The sequence below is a fragment of the Peromyscus eremicus genome, chromosome 6 (assembly GCF_949786415.1).
Source record: "Peromyscus eremicus chromosome 6, PerEre_H2_v1, whole genome shotgun sequence".
In the NCBI taxonomy this organism is placed as follows: domain Eukaryota; kingdom Metazoa; phylum Chordata; class Mammalia; order Rodentia; family Cricetidae; genus Peromyscus; species Peromyscus eremicus.
In genome coordinates this window covers 101,099,145-101,118,439 of record NC_081421.1, presented here as the reverse complement: position 1 = coordinate 101,118,439, position 19,295 = coordinate 101,099,145, and the positions used below count along the sequence as shown (strand labels likewise).

The window sequence follows — 19,295 nt, the reverse complement described above, 5'->3', positions numbered from 1 at the left end:
GGTATTGTGTTCCCCGAAATATTATGCACGCTAATAAACTTAGCTGGGGTCAGAAAACAGAACAGCCACAATATTAAACATAGAGGTTAGGCAATGGTAGCACACACCTTTAATCCTAGCATTCCAGAGGCAGAGATCTACCTGGATCTCTGTGAGTTCAAGGATACAGCCAAGCATGGTGACTCACGCCTTTAATCTCAGGAAGTGAGGGCAGAAAGCAGAAAGGTATAATAAGGTGTGAAGACCAGAAACTAGAAGCTTTTGGCTGGTTAAGCATTCAGGCTTTCGAGCAGCAGTTCAGCTGAGATTCATTTGGATAAGAACTCAGAGGTTTCCAGTCTGAGGAAACAGGATCAGCTGAGGAACTGGCGAGGTGAGGTTAGCTGTGGCTTGTTCTGTTTCTCTGATCTTCCAGCACTCACCCCAATACCTGGCTTCAGGTTTGATTTTATTAAAAAAAACTTTTAAGATTCCTGCTACAGCCAGGAGTTACTGCATGTGTGCCTAGAGTGGCCAGGAGTTGCTGTATGTCTGCCTACAGTGGCCAGGCACCACTGTGGGGGCCTCTGGTGGCTAAGCGTAACTACATGTGTGTGTACAGTGGCTAAGAGTCACTGCAGGTGTGCTTTGCCTAGTGACTCAGTGCCACCGCTTGACTGACATGGCCGGGTGTCACCGCACATGCGCCTGTATCAGGCAGGCATCAGGCATGTGTGCTTGTATTATTTAGGTCTCACTGTGTGTGTGCCTAGATATTACTGTGTGTGTGCCTACAGTGGGTAAGTGTCTGTCACTCCTTGTGTGCCTACAGTGGCTGTGTGTCACTGGATACTATATTTAATCCTCAGAGTGACAGAGAATAATTCTTTAAGGTTCATTTATTTTTTTTCCAAATGAGAATTAAATTTATATACAAAATACCTTAATTATAGGTAAATAAGACAAAAAACAGATACACGACCAAGTAAAATAGGTCACTATAAATTATGTAAGCTATAAGTTTTAGATATTTTATTAAATGAAAACAATCTCATTCTGAGTTTCAAAAATCTTTAAGAACATTATACAATAAACTTGTATAAATTTAAGGCAAACTGGCTGGTATTTTGGGTAATCTTGCAGTTCACTACAAATGTACTAAATGCTAGTAGACATTTTTTTACACATAGTAATTTCCTGAGGATTTAGCCCTTTCATCATCTCTAGCATGATTAAAAATGGACAACTACAAAACAGCAGTTTTCCATGGTATCTTAAACCTTGAAACTGTTTACACTGATGTACTGGAAACGCTTCAACCGTCAGCTGCATAGAGGAGAATGAGTGTGAAATATATGTAGACGAGACCAATGACCCTACTTACTAGATTTGGGACTGAAATGCAGCTTTTTGGTCAGCATTGAGGCGAAGCAGGGAACCTGCTTCTTGCCGATTGCACTTGGGTCTTTGCAGAAGTCCACGCGGCGCTGAGAGACCTTCCTGTTCACCAGCGTGAGCAGCTCCGTGAACTCTAGGGAGCTGCCATACCTCGCCAGCATCTCACACAAATCCTGGATGTACCAAGAGCCATTCACAGTTTCTCGGTGACAGTAATACCCTAAAAGAAGATGGGGGGAGGTGTTTCATTTCCTTTTGCTTCAAGGTGACTGAAAGACACTTTTATGATGAATTCAGTTACAGAAATGAAAGTCCTTGGGAAAGAATAAGGCCTGCTCGTCATGTGGTTACGGTTTTATCTATGGCTTAACCTCATGTAGGAAAACATATTAATTCTCTGGCTTTATATACATAGAATTAATGGAATTTCCCTCACTCCCTAAAAAAGAAAACTAGAACAAAAGAATAGCCAATGATTTTACAAGGCCAGAGATTAAACAAAACTATTCAGCTCAAAAACAAAGAAGTCAGCAAAATGTTTTTCTTTTTTTTTTTTTTTTTTTTTTTTTTTAAAGATTTATTTATTTATTATGTATACAGTGTTCTGTTTGCACATATCCCTGCAGGCCAGAAGAGGGAGCCAGATCTCATTACAGATGGTTGTGAGCCACCACGTGGGTGCTGGGAATTGAACTCAGGACCTCTGGAAGAACAGCCAGCTCTCTTAACCTCTGAGCCATCTCTCCAGCCCAGCAAAATGTTTTTCAACAAGACTTTCCACAAATATATCAAAACAGCACTGCTACGCTATCACCAAATGACAGCAAGCTGCTAATACCCACTATGATTATATAGCTGTTGTTGATGCTACTGTATTATTATAATAGAGTTATACAGGAATGTTGTTGTATTTTACATTTCATTAATCAACCAAAGGATTTCTTCAACATGACTGGTCTGTGGCTTTTTAACAGAACGTGGTGATTTAATTGTGAAAGACCCGATCCAATTCAAAGGTGACACAGAGTGAGCTAACGGTACAGGTCCCAGGCGTCCATGCGGCGGCGTTCTGCTCACTCACCTTCCGCGACAGAGTAGCACATGAGGAAGTCTGCCCCGGCAGGCAGCGTGTACACGGAGGCAGCATCCACCTGTGTTACGTTGTCTGGCACGTCTGTCCGATGATCCACCACGTCCAGAGGAACCACTGGCACGTCATGCTGGTTGCCCCGACAGGCCTACAAAACAGAGGAGCGATCTCTTCTCTGCCTGCTCTCTTGTTCCCAATGCTCAGTGTGCAGTGAGAATATGGAATCCAGCACACCTCCCTTCAGTAACAGAAGCCACATGAGCAATTCAAACTCAATGAAAGCAGCCTCTGAGAGACAGAAAGCTAACACAGCTGCCTCCCTGGTGATATTTCCTTTTAGACAATGTTTACAACACCTCCCCACCCCAATAAACACCAAGATATGCTGAATGGTATAGCAGCCTTTCTAAAAACTATCTACCTAAATGTTTTTATTCAATCAGGTAATGCTTTCCAAATGCTGTTTTCCCTGTCTAGTTTCAGTCATAATTTGTCAATAGTTGAAACAGTATTCCTTCATCTTCTGTTCCCACTGTATTTTTTAATGTTTGAAAATTAAGTATCCAAGGTGGTGGCATTCGCCTTTAATCCCAACAATCCCAGCACTCAGAAGGCACAGGCAGGTGGATCTCTGAGGTCGAGGCCAGCCTGGTCTACAGAATGAGTTCCACGACAGCCAGGTCTACACAGAGAAACCCTGTCTTAAACAACGTTGGGTTTTTGTTTTTTTTTTTTTTTCAAAACAAGGTTTTTCCATGTAGTTTTGGTGCCTGTCCTGGATCTCGCTCTGTAGACCAGGCTGGCCTCAAACTCAACAGAGATCCGCCTGGCTCTGCCTCCCAAGTGCTGGGATTAAAGGCATGCACCACCACAACCCGGTCAAAGTTTCTATGTGAATGTTCATATGTGAGTACAGGTGCCCCCAGGTTTCGGAAGAGGGTGTTGGGTCCTCTGGAGCAGGGACCAGAACTCAGGAGGTGCTCTGCAAGAGCAGCAGGAGGTGCCGTAAATCACTGAGCCATCCCTCCAGACTGAGCGCACACACTCACTGTCTGTCTGTATGTCTCTCTCTCTCTCTCTCTCTCTCTCTCTCTCTCTCTCTCTCTCTCTCTCTCTCTCTCTCTCTCTCCCCCCCCCCAGCCTCTGTTCCCACTTTAAAGTGAGTTCTAAATTTATAACTATGAATTCTGATTCAGGAGCTTGCATTACATTTTTTGTTTTGTTTTGTTTTTTGTTTTGTTTTTTTTGAGACAGGGTTTCTCTGTATAGCTTTGTGCCTTTCCTGGATCTCTGTAGCCCAGGCTGGCTTCGAACTCAGAGATCCGCCTGCCTCCCCTTCTGAGTGCTGGGATTAAAGGCGAGCGCCACCACTGCCTGGCCGCATTACATTCTTTTATTTTCTGGTTTGAGGGCCTCACGTTTCTAGGCAAGTGGTCTGCCAATGCACTAAATTCTACTCTTCGATGTTATAGGCTAAACCGTGCTCTACCCTGAAACTCATATGCTGAAGTCTCCAATACCAAATAATATATATTTCTCATGCTCCAAACGTTTGCTTTTTATTTCTACAACTATTTGGCAGCTTGGTGTGAGTTTGGGAAAGTGTAAAAGGGGTGAGGCAGGGCCGGGTTAGCCTGCTTATTCCTACATCCAATGGCTTGCAAGCACTCCAGCTCCCACAGACCCAAGGCCAGGCCCTTGCATGGTCCTGTTGGGCAATCAGGTCTTCCCTTCCAGTGGCTCATCCTCCACACCCAGCCCAGCCACGCAGAGGCACACTGGTGAGTATCTGTCATATCAAATGTTAATCAAATCACTCCTGTTTTTGCCTTTTTGTTTCTTTAGACAGGGTCCCACTATGTAGCTCTGACTGGCCTGGAACTCGCTCTGTAGACCAGGCTGGCATTGAACTCACAAAGATCTGCCTGCCTCTGCCTCCCAAGTGCTGGGATTAAAGGTGTATCACCACTTCCTGGATCAAAACACTCATAATAAATGTTAACAGCTCAAAATTCAACTCTATTAGACCAGGATTCAAAAAGGGCCTTTCCAATTATTGGAGAAACTTATTTTAGAAATGGACTTTTTAACCGTGATAATCAACTGAATTTTATCATTGAAATAATGCTGTGTCCGTCTTACCTGAATGATAAATATCTTGGGTTTTCCGACCAGGCTCTGGCACTTGTCTCCTTTGAACAAACCAGTCAACGTCTGAATTTCAATTTTGGCGTCATATGCATAAATGTGGTTGCCTTCACCGTGGCTTAGGAAGACACACAGGAAGCAATCGGCATCCACATGGCTTGAGTTCGACACTACAGATGCCCCCCAAAATGTGTGCAGAGGTGAAAACAAAAGCATGTTATCCACAAGTGGAACTTCAAGTTATGGGTACAAAAAAAATACATTCACGAAACATCGGGAGAGGGGCCTACTCTCACTAATACAAACTCCTGTAGTAAAACATCTTTGTCTTTTTTCTTCATTCTTAAGATTGGGTCTCATTCTATAGCCAGGCTGGCCCTAAACTCTTTCTTTCTAAATGTTGGTTGTTTGAGACAGGGCCTGACATTCTTGCCCATGAACGCTGGCCTTACATATCCAGCAATCCTCCACCCTCAGCCTGGTGCCAGGATTCTAGGTGTGTGTCTTACCATGCTGGCTTAAAAACCAATTATTAAAGTTTAAAGCAATTTCATTAAAGATATTAGCTTTTCAGCCAGTCGTGGTAGCACACGCCTTTAATCTTAGCACTCAGGAGGCAGAGGCAGAGGCAGGTGGACATCTGTGAGTTCGAGGCCAGCCTGGTCTACAAAGTGAGTTCCAGGATAGCTAGGGCTGTTACACAGAGAAACCCTGTCTCCAAAACCAAGACCAAAACAAAAGACATTACCTTTTATACTAGCTTTTCTTAAGCACAAAAAGTGATTCAGAAAAAAAATGGGGAGCTCCTTTAAGATCCAAGTTACTTAACGATATAATAAAAACATCACAGACCAACATCCCCAAGGACCACGGATACAGAAATTCTCAGTAAAATGATTGCAAGAGAAATTCAACAACACATTAAAAGAAACAGACACCATGAATAAGTTAGCTCAACTGCAGGATTATAATGATGGTTCATTGTATGCAAATAGACTCAAAGACGAAGTACATCATCAACTTGAGAGCTACAGAAAAAGATGTTGACAAAGTTCAACCTCCTCCTGAAATCCCGAAGAAACCAGCAACAACAGGAACACAATGTAACACCACCCAGGCTCCACACGACAGACCTAACAGCAACTCCACAGTAAAGGAAAAGCAAAGCATTTCCTCGAAAGACAAAAGAATACATGCTCCTCCTACTTTTACTCAATAGAATGCTTTTCAGGCAAGATTAAAAAAAAAAAAAAACCATAGGAAAGAAGTAAATTATCCATATTTATAGACGGTGAGATCCTATATCTAAAAGACACTAAGTGGCTGGAGAGATAACTCAGCAGGTAGGCGCACAGGCTGCCCTGGGTTCAGTTCCCAGCACCCACATGGCAGCTCACAACCATCTGTCACTGATTCCAGGGACTCTGATGCTCTCTCTCTTTTGGCCTCTGAAGGCACCAGGCACAAACGTGGTACCCTTCCATACATGCAGGCACAACATTCATACCCATAACATTTTAAAATTAAATAAACACTAGATACTCAACCAGAAAATTTAGACCTTATAAACATTTTCAACAAAACAGTAAGACACCACAACCAGAAGCTTCCTTATCTGCTATGTATTGAGAAAGAAAGCAGGAATAGAATCCTATTCACAATATGTGGTGGTACTGTGTTCCCCAAAATATTGTGTACCCTAATGAACCTATCTGGGGTCAGAGAACAGAAAAGCCACTAGATACTTAGGATAGGCAGTGGTAGCACATGCCTTTAATCCTAGCATTCCAGAGGCAGAAATCCGCATGGTGACTCATGCCTTTAATCCCAGAAAGAGAGCCTTTAATCCCAGGGAGTGGTGGTAGAAAGCAGAAAGGTATATAAGGCGTGAGGACCAGGAACTAGAAGCATTTGGCTGGTTAAGCTTTTAGGTTTTGAGCAGCACAGTTCAGCTGAGAGCCATTCGGATATGAGGACACAGAGGCTTCCAGTCTGAGGAAACAGGATCAGCTGAGAAGTTGGCCAGGTGAGGTTAGCTGTGGCTTGTTCTGGTTCTCTGATCTTCCAGTATTCGCCCCAATAACTGGCCTCAGGTTTGATTTTATTAATAAGAACTTTTAAGATTCATGCTACAACAATATTCAAAATAGCATCAAAAAAAGAAATAAACAGGAATAAACTAAGGGGGTAAAAGACAGGCCCCCATGCTCATGGCTTGACAATATTAAGAAAAGGTCTATAATACAAAAGCTACCTACAGGTTCTCATGGTAATTCTTCACAGAATTAGAAAACATCCTGAGTTGAATGCTGAACCACGATGGGCCCGAACCAGCCAAGGCAACCCAGGGCAAACAGAACAAAGCTGGGCTACGGCCACATTGATTTCAAGTTAGACCGCAGAAGTTAGTAACAAACCAGCATGATGTCAGCACACAGAGAAAGACACTGACCAACGGGATCGAGGACTCGGAAATAAACCCACATAACTCCAGAAGTCAAGTTTTCGACAAAGGCATCAAAACATACATGAGGGAGAAGACAAAAGACAATCTCTTTGACAAAGTGTCCTGGGAAAACTAGACATACAAAAGGAGAAGCAACTTTAAGAGCTGAAACTACTACAAGCATTTCAAGATACAGGCAGAAGCAGATCGCAGAGATGGACTTCACAGCAAAAGAAACACCAGAGTGAGGTTCTAGCCTACAGAACGGGAGGAGGGAGTCCTTGTTGGCTCCATATCTGAAAGGATTAGGTTAGCATCTAGACTATATAAACAATGAAGAAAAAACCTACTAGAAAACCACATCATCCAACCAGAAATTGGTAAGCGAAACGAAAGGATGCTTCTCAAAATATGAAGTACCAGTTGCCGGTAGCTGGAGGACAAAATGCTCGCCCACCTCAGCCATCAGAGAAATGCAAACCAAAACTACTTTGAGATCATTTTACCTCTGTCAGAATGGCTCCAATTAAAAAAACCAAATCAAACCAAACCCATCTGGTGAGGATGAGAAGTGGGCTGGTGAGGTGGGGAAGCCAGGCTTGTGAGGTGGGGAAGGCAGGCTGGGGAGGAAGGAGCCTTTGTACACCGCTGGTCAGTGTAAGTGACCATAGCCACCATGGAAATCAATATGGAGTGTCCTTAGAAAACAAAACACAGCTACCAGCAGGATCACTCCTGGGAACATTCTCAAGGGAACCCAGGACAGCCCGTGACAGAGATGTCTGCTCACGACTGCTGCGGCACTACTCACAACAGACAGCTTAGTTGTCCTTCGACTCCTAACAAACAGAGAAAATGTGGTCGATACGCACAATGGAGTTTTATTCAGCCATAAAGAAGAACAAAATATTTGAGCTACAGAAAAACTCATGGCACTGGAGACCATCACCCTAAGCAAAGCAGGGCAGACCCAGAAAGAGAGGATTCACAGTCTCTCAAATGATCCCTGAAAGTGCGGTCTCTGGCTTCACACTGTTCTCTCAGCTGTCATAACTCATATGACATGAACACAGAAGGCAGACTGCTTGGGAAGAGGAGGGGGACTGGAGGGAGGGAGATGAGGGGACAGAAGGTGAAGAGTGAACATCGTCAAAACGCATGTTCCAAAAATGGGAGTATGAATGTCACTATGAAACCTGCTTTAGAGAGTGAATATGTGGTAATTTACAAATTCTTTTTAAAGGCCCACTAGACTGTGGCAATACGTTAAAAGTTTCTTTGAATGAGCAGACTTTCCTACCATAGACTGAAAAGACTCAGAAACTACAACTCAACTGCACCTCTGACAGCCATGTCTAACTAACTCTCACAGCTCCCGGGAGCATTAAGACCCGGTGTCCTCCAAAGCTTAGGACCAAAGTGGAAAGCCTAGGAAGCAGCCATAATTATTTAATTACAAGAAAGTGTGGGAGAAAGTGCGAGGTGATTATGCAAATAGCACTAACAGCCCATTAGCAACTGATTTGAAAGCTCTTAGAATGGCATAGGGACCGACTCTAAGCTGCATTATAATCAGAATACCTACTGCTCAGAGATGCAACAGTAGAAAAACACAAGGAAACCAGCAGCATGGAGCACTGAACAGCTAGGGCAAGCCTAAATCAGCAAGCCTACTGAGAAAGACCCAGCATCTGAGGAATTAGCATTTCAGTGTTCACCATCCAACAAGTCACTTCCTTAAACTCTCGACTAACAATAGTACATAAATATATAACTGGGAGCATGCTAATAGAATCTTTGGAGGCATAATACCTTGCCAGATCGCTAGGTCTGATGGGGAGTGTAAATACAGAGGCAAGACCAACACCTATAACCTGCTGGAAATTAGTAAGTTTTTTGCTGCATAGTGAATGACTTGTACGGGTCCTCCAGGCTAACAAAGTACAGATCTTCAGGAACAAGACCACCTACCCTCATGGATTGTGAGCAGTAGTTCTTGTGCTTTGAGATCGTTAAAGCATTTCACTTCAAAGCCTAGCTCTGAAAACCTGGAAACACAACAAACTCAGAATTAGCTCGTGGGCATTCCCAGGCCATCCAATAGCCTTACATCCTGAGGAATTCCACACCTATTTTCATGACATATAAAAAAGGACAATGGTAATTCCTCTTGATCATCCTCCTTATGAGAGGGCTTCACAGTGACAAGAGCCAATTCAATGACGACCATGACCATCTATGTACTGCATGTCTGTTAGGAACAAGGAAAAACCTAGTCACAATCAATAGAACAGGGTGAGAAAGACAGCCCAGGCAAATTCTCAGGGGAGGCTCAGTCTATTTTTTGGGGGTGGGTGGGGGTTTCCTGTGTGTGTGCCGGGATTAGACCTGGGGCCTCATGCATGCTAAGCACATGCTGGGTCTAAGTGAGGGCTCTTAATCTGTCATCGGTGCTAAATTATGGTTAGCTGTCACTTCGGTGTATCGTCACGACGGAGAAAACCACCTTCGAGTCAGGTTGTCCCTGTCTGCACTGGTGCCCCGCCTCTCTGGGAGTGTCAGGTGCCAGAAGAACCTCTCGTGATTGAAGATCAGGGCGACTCCTCTCCTCTTGTGGTCCATCTTGTACTGTTCTGCCGGATCAAACACGTCCCTACTGCCGAAGAGTCAAACAAACAAACAAACAAACAAACAACCCATGTTAAATCATGTTAAATACGAGCCCACTAAGCCCAAACCAATGTCTAGATGGGAGCCTGCTGCTTCTACAGGGCTGGGCACTGGGAGACTGTACCAGTGAAGAAAGTTAATGGTTGGGTAGCAACACCGTGTCCCATCTTCAGCCTCCATCCCAGGCCCTCCACACTGATGCTTCCTCCTGCTCTCCAGGACCCAGTGACACAGGACAACAACAGCCAGGCCCAGGGCCAAGCTCTAGTACTAGACCCACACCTTACCACAGACGGCATCATCTGAACATCACTCCAGGTCCTCTGACAACAAGATACAGCCCCTAACCCAGTGCTTCTCAACCTTCCTGATGCTGCCACCCTTTCATACAGTTCCTCATGTGGTGGTGACACCCCCCTCCCCCAACCATAACATTACGTCTGTTGCTACTTCGTAACTGTGATTTTGCTACCATTATAAATCATCATGTGAGTATCTGTGCTTTTCTGATGGTCTTAAGCGACCCCTATGAAAGGGTCATTTGACCCCCCCAAAGGGTCACAACCCACAGGCTGAGAACTACTGTTCTAACCATACCTACACATCGGTTCCCAATATGCTAAAGAACACTGAACTTATATAACAATTACATTCTTACTTTCATTTCTAGAAGATGGTTGGGACCAGGAAAGGAAAAGGCTTTTATCAGACAAGAACACACTTTTACCTTTTGTAGAAGCCATCTGTTTCTGTCATGTTTAACTTCACCTATTAGGAAAACAAAGTTAATGTTTGTTAGCTTTATTTTACTGAGACAAGATTTTATTATGCAGCCCTCGCAGGCCCTGAACTCTCTATGTAAACCTGGCTGGCCTCTAACTCACAGAGATCACCTGTCTTTGCCTGAGGGCTGGGATTAAAGGCGTACACCACCATGCCTGGCTTGTTGATTTTACTTTTAACTAAAGTACAGCGAACATCCTCCGCCCCTCTGACCTCCAATCTAAGACTCCTGGAAATGAAGGGAAGCTTCCTGATCAGTATAACAGCTACGGCAACACAATGCTTTTCTTGCCTGCAAAATAACAACTCATAAGCAGAAATGGAGAAAATACCCAAACACATCTGCCTTGAGTTAAACAATTCTGTGATTACAGAGTTTGAGGGAAATACACAGCTGCTTTGTTATACACAAAAATGCTTTTGCAAAGAGAGAAGCAGCTGAGTCATAGAGGAGAACTAAATCCAGTCTGTGGTTAATGCTCCCAGTCCATGGAATACACTTAGGTGATCTTCTGAGTGACATATCTCCCCTGAAAACACGGCTAAGGGACCCCCGTACTCACTACTGATCACACTTCACCACCCTCGGAACAATCCTTCCCCATAGATCCTTCCCTGCTCTGGTGGGTGCTGTGTGACAGAACTGTCTGTGCTGAGCCTTGTCATGGGTTGGTCACCAGCCACCGGTGGCTGCTGAGCACCTGAGATGTAGCAAAGTGCAACAGAAGCTCAACCTTTAATTATTCTGAGCGAGACAAGGGCTCACTTTGTTGTTCAGGAAGGCCTCACACTCATGGGCTCAACGCATTGCACCTCCGGGCCCAGCTTTCAACAAAACGAGATGTAAAGAGGCACATGCAGCCAATGGCCTCTGTCCTGAAAGTGGACCGATCATCTGTTTCCATCTGGTTAATTAACAGGTTAAAGGGAGGCGAGGCGAGAGTTCTGAACAAGAGGAAAGCTAACAGGAGACATCTTCTGGCAGAGGTCCTCAAGGCAGAATGGATTACCTCCCCCTCTGTCCTCAGAAAGTCTCCCCAGCATCTGACTGCTCCACCCCATGTCACTAAAACAAAACCACCATCACGCTGGCGGTGAGCATGAGCGGGGAGGTGGCCCGGGCCCCTTTTAGCCTATCTCTCTTGGAGTTTGCCCAGGCAACACTATTTCTCAATGAAGAGTTCAGTAGGGCATTTCCTGGTCCAGTAAGTGCTAATTGGGTTTCCTCAAAGTGCCTCAGAATTCCAGGTGTGAGGGTTAGGGTGAGGACTCCTGGTTCTCCATCATCACTGAGACTTGCAGAACCAGAATCCGGGATGGGGCTGGCAATCCGCCTTTGTAACAAAGAAACTTTTATACTGAAGTTTAAGAATCTAGGGAAGGTCCTTTACCTCAGTCTCCACTCTCCCAAGGTTTCCTTCAGGTAACTGCCCTTGGGCCTGTGCTAGCTGTCCCAGGAACCAGAGAGCACAGGGGCTTCACTCCTGCTGCACCAGAGCTGTGCGGGGCTCCCTCCTTTACATAGCCTTTCCTCATCTTTCAGCCAATAATACTACAGAGAAACTGAATAAACTTCCAATGAAACAAAACCAGGCCAGAAAGCCAACTACTGTCCTCACCCCGAGGCTCTCTAGCCTGGGTGGAAGGTAGCTGGTCTTGAGAAGATGGCGGCTGATCTGCTGGTCATTACCTCCTTTGGCTTTGCTTCCACCGAATGCATTGCCTAAGGCATTTCAAAGTGTTCCAGAGGGTTGCTGTGGCAAGATGCCAGTCATAACCTGACAAGTCCCTGGGGATGAAAGGCCTGGAGAGCAACTCTGCTCTTCCTATTCAATGAGAAGCTTCAGTCTGGGTTGTCTCACATATTTCCCTCAGGTAGACTTAATTTTAAGTTGCTCAAGAAAATCTATTAAAAATTACATTCAGGTCGGGCAGCAGTGGCACGCCTTTAATCCCAGCACTCGGGAGGCAGAGCCAGGCAGATCTGTGTGAGTTCCAGTCCTGGTCTACTGAGTGAGATCCAGGACAGGCACCAAAACTACACAGAGAAACACTGTCTTGAAAAACAAACAAACAAACAAAAGATATTCAGTTTCAAGGTTCAGATTCAGATTGTTTAATGTAAAGGTGGAATCTATTAATAAAGTTTTTTTAACACGTATTTATTTAACACGTTTGCATGGAGGCTGGTGGATACATGCCACGGCATTGTAAAGTTCAGGTGACAACCTGCGGGACAGGCTTCTTCCTTCCATAATATGGTCCCAGGTCCCCAGGCCTGGCGGCAAATGCCTTTATCTGCTAAGCCATCTTGTCAGCTTCAGACAGTTTAGATATAGACTTAAGCATAGGCATTAGGAGAGAGAGGAGGAATGCTTAGGAGATTACAACAGACACCCAAGACATCTGTCTCTATTGCTGCGATGAAACACCATGACCAGACAGCAAGCTGGAGAGGAAAGGGTTTATTTGGCTCACACTTCCACAGAACTGTTCATCATCGAAGGAAGTCAGGGCAGGAACTGAAACAGGACAGGAACCTGGAGGCAGGAGCTGATGCGCAGGCCATGGAGGAGTGCTGCTTACTGGCTTGCTCCTGGTGGCTTACTCAGCCTGCTTTCTTACAGAACCCAGGACTATCAACCCACAATGGACTGTGCCCTCCCACACTGATAACTAATTAAGAAAATGCCCCACAGGCTGTCTACAGTGCAGTTGGTTCTCAGCCTTCCTAACGCTGTGACTCTTTAATACAGTTCATGTTGTAGTGACACCCCCCACCATAAAATTATTTTTGTTGCTACTCTGTAACTGTAATTTTGCTACTGTTATGAATCACAATGTAAATACCTGACACCTGACTCTAAGTGGGTCATGACCCACAGGTTGAGAACCACAGTTTTAGAGCCATTGAGCTTCCCTCCTCTCAGATGACTTTAGTTTGTGTCAACTTGACATAAACGTCTCCAGCACAAGGAGCGGGCTTCTCAAGGAAGTCTCATCTTAGCCAAGAGTTTTAAAGCAGTGATCTCAGGCTGGCCTCAACTGCACATTCCTCCTGCCTCAGCCTTCTTGAGTACTGGGTTACAGCAAAGCATCACCAGATCCAGCATTATCTTCTTTTTCCAAGATGTAGTGTACGTTACCCTGGCTGGCCTTAACCCTGCGATTCTCCCACCTCAGCCTCTTTAGGAGCTGGATTAAGACACTCTACATGAGATTTGGGGGTTTGTGGTCGCCCCTTGCCTCACCCAGCCTTGATGTGCCGGCTTGTGCTCTGTCGTATTGTATCTTGTGCGTGTTTGGTTGATGCCCTGGGAGGCCTGCTCTTTTCTGGGGGAAGGCAGTGGATCTGGGGGACCGAGGATGTGGGGGGAGGGGGGCTGGGATGAGTAGAGGGAGGGGAAGCTGCAGTTGGGATGTGCTGAAGGAGAGAAGAAGAAATGAAAAAAATCTAAAAACGTGCATATCGTTAAACCTGATTCTTGGCCTCCCCTCGCTTCTCTTTTCTGTCGTACCCTAACGTAAACAGCGCCTTCTAGTTCCTTAGTTAAATTTGTGCAAAATCACTCACTACTTTTTTTTTCTCTTTATGGTAATTTCCGGATAATGCTACCAGCCACTGTTCGTTGATTGCCTGGCACTGTAGATACTTTATCTTACTACTTCCAAAGCCCAAGTGAAAGCCAGGTAGGTCCGCTGGTGGATTCCAAAGTCTGTACAACCTGTCACCAGGTACTCCACCGGAGGCCACTTTCCAAACTAGTTATCACGAGAATCTACCCATATTCCCTGTCAACCATTTAACAGCCTACAAGAAGTAACGTCACCTCCTTCCTAGAAGGAAGGGGGCAGGAGAGAAAAGGAATCAAACAAAAAGGGGGAGGGGATCTGTGCACGCGTCCCTCCCCCCTCCCCATCCCCACCTCACCCCCACCCCTCACCACTCATTCCTAAACTGGAGATGACCACTAGACCCTGTGTGTTCAACAGGGCCGCTCTCTGCAGGACCATGGGGACTTTCACAGCTTGGCCGCCTCTGACCGACCTTAAAGACCAATCGCGCTTGACGCTTCTAACTTTAACTAGTTGCCGGTTTTGATAGGCGACAGGAAGCCTGTTCTGAAGCGAGCGCTAGCATTTATCACTCTATGGAGAAAAGTTACTCCGGCCGGACAGCAACAGGTTTGCTGGCTGCACGCAGCACGGGGCCGGCGGTGTCCACCCAGCTCCCGCAGGCCTGAGCCCCGCACCCAGGACAGCCACTTCCCACCACTTCTCGGGCAGAAGCGAGCAACAAAACAGGACTCAACCTGCAAAGCCAAGTTCTTTGCCGCACCGCGCAAGCGCCGCCCTTTAAAGTTTAAACCACCCAGACGCTACGGAGCGGGAGGACAAAGGAGCTCGGCAGGGTTAGCCTGGGCAAACACTGCTCCGTGCGCCACCGCTCAGCGCCGCAATCCTGCAACTTCTGCCAGTCCCGCCAGTCTCGGGAGACAGCCGCTCGCCCCACGCTCGCACCCGTGCCCACACTTACCTCCCGGGAGCTCCGGGTGTCCTAGCCCCCTAGCCACGGCTCCGCAGGCCCCGCTTCCTGCCAGCCCCGCCCCGCCCCGCCCCAGGGGCCGCCTCCGCCTCCCCCAGATGAGCTCGCAGCTACAGCTGGGCCCTCGTCACCCCGGCAACTCCAGGACGCCACTGCGCCTTCCCCTTTCAAAGCGGAGCTCCTCCCTTGTGTACGTGTGTGTGTGTGTGTGGGGGGGGGGGGGTAATGGGTGCAAAAGCATTGCACCTTTTGCCTTTTGTTTGGACACCACTGCCCACCACTGCCCCGGGGAAAGCAGCGGGGCAACTTCACGTCCAGGCTGGTGAACTCAACGTGGCCCCACAGCTCGCCACTCCATCTAGTGTTCCAGTTTAGTGTAGAAGGCTTTCCTTTGGAGGACTTGCAATGACTTATTTCCCGCGCTGTTGTTTTTCTTTAACACTGTGGCTGCCCCTTAAGCAACTGCTGTCCTAATTAGCAACTGCAGCTACCAGCAGCGGATGGGCCGCAAGGGCTGCAGCCCGGGAATTCTGTTCCCTCAGGAACCGGCTCTCTCAGGACAACTAAGGAAAACCTTATCTAGATCTCTACCCTTCTATAGAACACAGGATTCAAGAGTTGAGGTGAAATGCTGCTTGCTCAGAGAGGCTGAATAGCAAAAACCTAACCTCTCCTTGCTCCTGGCTCCCAAAATGCTGCGTGTCTTTCTGCTCCGCCCCACCCCCTTAAGAACCCTGGCTACACGTGGTTCCTCCCTACCACTTCCTGTCAGCTAGTTGCTGACTCAGCCTCTTGACCTCAGGTTAATTTTATTTAATCAAACAAACATAACATGTCTTTGCATTGTTAACAAAAGCAGCAGGAAAAAAAATGTAACACATCTTAAAATAATATTCCACAGCATTGCACCTTTTGCCTTTTGTTTGGACAGGTGGTTTAAGCCAAACAAAACTGAAGGCAATTCCTGGGGTTTCTTCCCTCCCTCCTTCCTTCCCAGAGTCTCCTATAGCTGAGATCTATGACCTTGATCCTCCTGACTCCACACGCAGTGTTGTGCTGTCTTGTGCCACCACACCAGGCTTCTGGTATGCTAGTCCAGCAATATGAGTGCAGTGCCCCTGGAGACCAGAAGATGGCGCTGGCCGAGGCGGGGGTTCTCTATAGGGCAGGGCAGGCTAACGTGTCTACAGTTTCATTCCCGCGAGCTAATAGTAGTGGGGGCATCTGCAGGGATCTTTTCACAGCCTGTGCCCTACACTAGTCTTAAAGTCCCCATTTCTATTGAAATAAAAAGTAAAAGGTGTGGTGACATATTGTGTATCAAATACGGCTTGACTGAAGATCAGTCAAGAGCCAGCCACAGAGTTAGCCATAGAGGTCAGGCAGTGGTGTCACACACCTTTAACCCTAGCACTCGGGAGGCAGAGGCAGAGATCCGTCTGGATTTCTGTGAATTCAAGGCCACACTGGGCTACATGAGATTGATTCAGTTTAAAAGAGAAACAGCCAGGCAGTGGTGGCACACACCTTTAATCCCAGCACTAGGAAGGTTGAGACAGGGAGTGGTATAGCTGGGCAGAGAAAGGAATATAAGGCGGAAGGAGACAGGAATTCGATCTCTTGGAGGCTCTGTCAGGGTGAGGAGTTGGTGAGGAAAGAGGTGGTAGCTGTGGCTTGCTCAGTTTCTCTGATCTTTCTGCTATCACCCTGATGTCTGGCTCAGGGTTTTTATCATAAGACCATTTAGGATTCGCGCAACAAAAAGGCTTTCAGGGTGACTGTCTACAGTGTCTTCAGTCTTGCTAGCGTACCGAATAAGCCTTTTCCCTTGTCCTAAAAACTTGTCCGCAATTCACTGGGCCCCTTTTGAGTGGCAAGTGAAGAGGCTTGGCCTTAGTAATAGTCACTGTCCCAGTACCATCCTCTGCCATTAGGACACGGCATATCAACCTCTTTCTCCAGCAGTGGTTGTGACAACAATTACACCTGCCAAGTACTCAGAACCCTGTTTTTCAAGGGGAAAGCTCCCTCTTTGGAGAAAGCAGGTGTGGCCTATTTTTCCTTATTTAGGTTTCCTCATTCCCCAGCCCAGCTGCCTACACCTAGCACAGAGCTTCAGGGTTTCGACATTAGCCTTCATGACTTACTGGTTGGAATAGCTTGTCTGCCTCCCAGGACTGCCTGTGCTTTGGGTATGGCTCTCCTCGTTTGTCTGAGTACTGACAATGCACTTATATCTCACCACACAGGAGCAGACCCACGACTGCTGACCTTCGACTTATTTGAAAGGAGCAGATAAAAGGGATTTTTTTTTGCTAAGTACTTTATTATCTCAAAATATTGTATTTTTTCCCTATGGATACATGATCTCCCCATATAACTCAGGCTGGTCTTGAATTTGTGAATTCAGGAATTAGCCACTTTCCTAATCCCTGTGATAAAAGTACCCAAAAGAAGCACGGTGATGGAGGATGAGTTTACGGTGGTCCTGATGATCCCCTGCATCCTCCAGGGGAAGGATGGATGGGTTTATGGTGGTCCTGATGATCTCTTGCATCCTCCAAGGGAAGGATGGATTTATGGTGGTCCTGATGATCCCCTGCATCCTCCAGGGGAAGGATGGGTTTATGGTGGTCCTGATGATCCCCTGCATCCTCCAGGGGAAGGATGGGTTTATGGTGGTCCTGATGATCCCCTGCATCCTCCAAGGGAAGGATGGGTTTATGGTGGCCCTGATGATCCCCTGCATTCACCAGGGGAAGGTACTGAAGCAGAAGCAATTCCTATCAGTGGTGTTGTGAGTGGTCAGGAAGTAGACAGAGACTGAGGCAGAAGCAGGCCTGGGGGACTGTGCTAAAGGCTCAGTCACTTTAGCACACTCACTTCCTCCAGTTAATAGTCCTGCCTTCCAAAGATTCCACAGTCTCCCAAACAGGTCCAGTAGCTGGCGACCAAGTGTTCAAACACATTAGCCTGGGTTTCTATCCCAACTGTAACAGTTTATTTAAAAATCATAGATGCATCATTTTAGACTTGTAAAGCAAGCACTAGTCGTGATAAGTGGCTGAAGCCCATGTCAGTGAGTTGGATGCAGGTTCCTACAAGACAATCACTAGATGGAACCTTAGCAAGCTCCCTCCTTCCCTGTGGAAGGAAGAAGACAAAAAAGTGAACATTTAGTAAGATAAGCCAGCTATAATAGAGACCAAAAGGTAACTGACAGATGGGCTATCCCATCCCTGAAGACGACTCACTGTTAGAGAGGTATTATACCAAAGGCTTAGCTTGTTACCCACCCTAGGAATGAAACACAGGGAATATAGTCTAAATCACTAGAAAATCAAATTTTGGTCAGTTTTCAGTGCTAATTCTACCAACTTTCTAATTTGTTTCCCTTACAGAAATCACATAAACACTAAACTTCTAGGATTCTGACTGGTCTGCTTAAGAAAATGTGCATTACAGTTGGATCCAGAATGTCCTCCAAAGGCTTGTACGGAAGCTTATCTCCCACCTGCTGGTGCTGCTAAGGAGTGAGATCATAAGGGTGCTGCTACCTGGATCAATGGCCCTATACCCAGGTCAGTTCACAACTGAATGAACTATGGGAATTTGATGGAAAGTTGTGGAAGGTGGAGCTCCCCTACCAGAAATCAGAGACAGACCCTCGAAGGGTGTGTCTTGTCCTCAGCCTCTTCCTGTCCCTGCCTCTGTGGGCGATGACAGGAGCCACTTTGATCTGCCACAAGTCTCTACGTTCATATTCTCATCAGACCCAGAAGCAGTGACCTAGGACAGACATCCTCTCTATGACGGAGTTCTGAGAGAAATCAATGGGGGACATTCTTAACCACTGAGCCATTTCTCCAGCCCCTGGATTATTTATTTCATATCAGTAGTATCTTTCAAGGCTCAGTGGTTAAGAGTACTGGATGATTTTCCAGAGGATCCCAGGTTCAATTCCCAGCACCCATATGGCCACCCACCATGGTCTGTAACTCCAGTTTCAAGGGAACTGCCAGCCCTCTTCTGGCTTCTGCAGACACCAGGCATGCACGTGGTACACAGACATCCATGGAGACAAAACATCCATACACCTAAATAAATAAATAAAATTTAAGAAACAAGTAATCTAAAATCAGAAAGAATAGTATCACTATAGCTAGCACACAGAAGTAAGACTACTTATTACTAGGTCTCAAGCCTGGGACAAACGGTTATCTGAGGTGCCTATT

At 46.2% G+C, this 19,295-nt stretch overlaps 2 protein-coding genes across 2 annotated transcripts in view; both read right to left on the bottom strand.

Annotated features, from left to right (window-relative positions):
- Positions 1-997: 997 nt before the first annotated feature.
- Casp6 (caspase 6) lies at positions 998-15,118 on the bottom strand. Its single transcript, XM_059266225.1, has 7 exons — positions 15,052-15,118; positions 10,459-10,499; positions 9,568-9,717; positions 9,033-9,109; positions 4,610-4,785; positions 2,459-2,615; positions 998-1,597 (listed from the first exon to the last, which is right to left on the bottom strand). Exons 2-7 carry the CDS (start codon positions 10,485-10,487, stop codon positions 1,356-1,358), a joined length of 831 nt encoding a protein of 276 aa, XP_059122208.1. The 5' UTR covers positions 10,488-10,499; positions 15,052-15,118; the 3' UTR covers positions 998-1,355.
- Positions 9,605-19,295, bottom strand: part of Pla2g12a (phospholipase A2 group XIIA) — a 27,925-nt gene continuing 18,234 nt past the window's right edge. Inside the window, exons 4-5 of the mRNA XM_059266227.1 lie at positions 10,459-10,499; positions 9,605-9,717 (exon numbers count right to left, since the gene is read on the bottom strand). Of these exons, the coding sequence (XP_059122210.1) occupies positions 9,715-9,717; positions 10,459-10,499 (44 nt within the window). The 3' untranslated portion in view covers positions 9,605-9,714. The remainder of the gene's footprint in view (positions 9,718-10,458; positions 10,500-19,295) is intronic.

Excerpts from the sequence above, each read along its gene's own strand:
- Casp6 (XM_059266225.1), bottom strand. The coding sequence starts at position 10,487 with ATGACAGAAACAGATGGCTTCTACAAAAG. Across the intron at positions 9,110-9,567 it reads AGGGACAACCTGACTCGAAG|GTTTTCAGAGCTAGGCTTTG; the intron begins GTGGTTTTCTCC and ends TTGTGTTTCCAG. Across the intron at positions 1,598-2,458 it reads GTGCTACTCTGTCGCGGAAG|GGTATTACTGTCACCGAGAA; the intron begins GTGAGTGAGCAG and ends ATCTTCTTTTAG.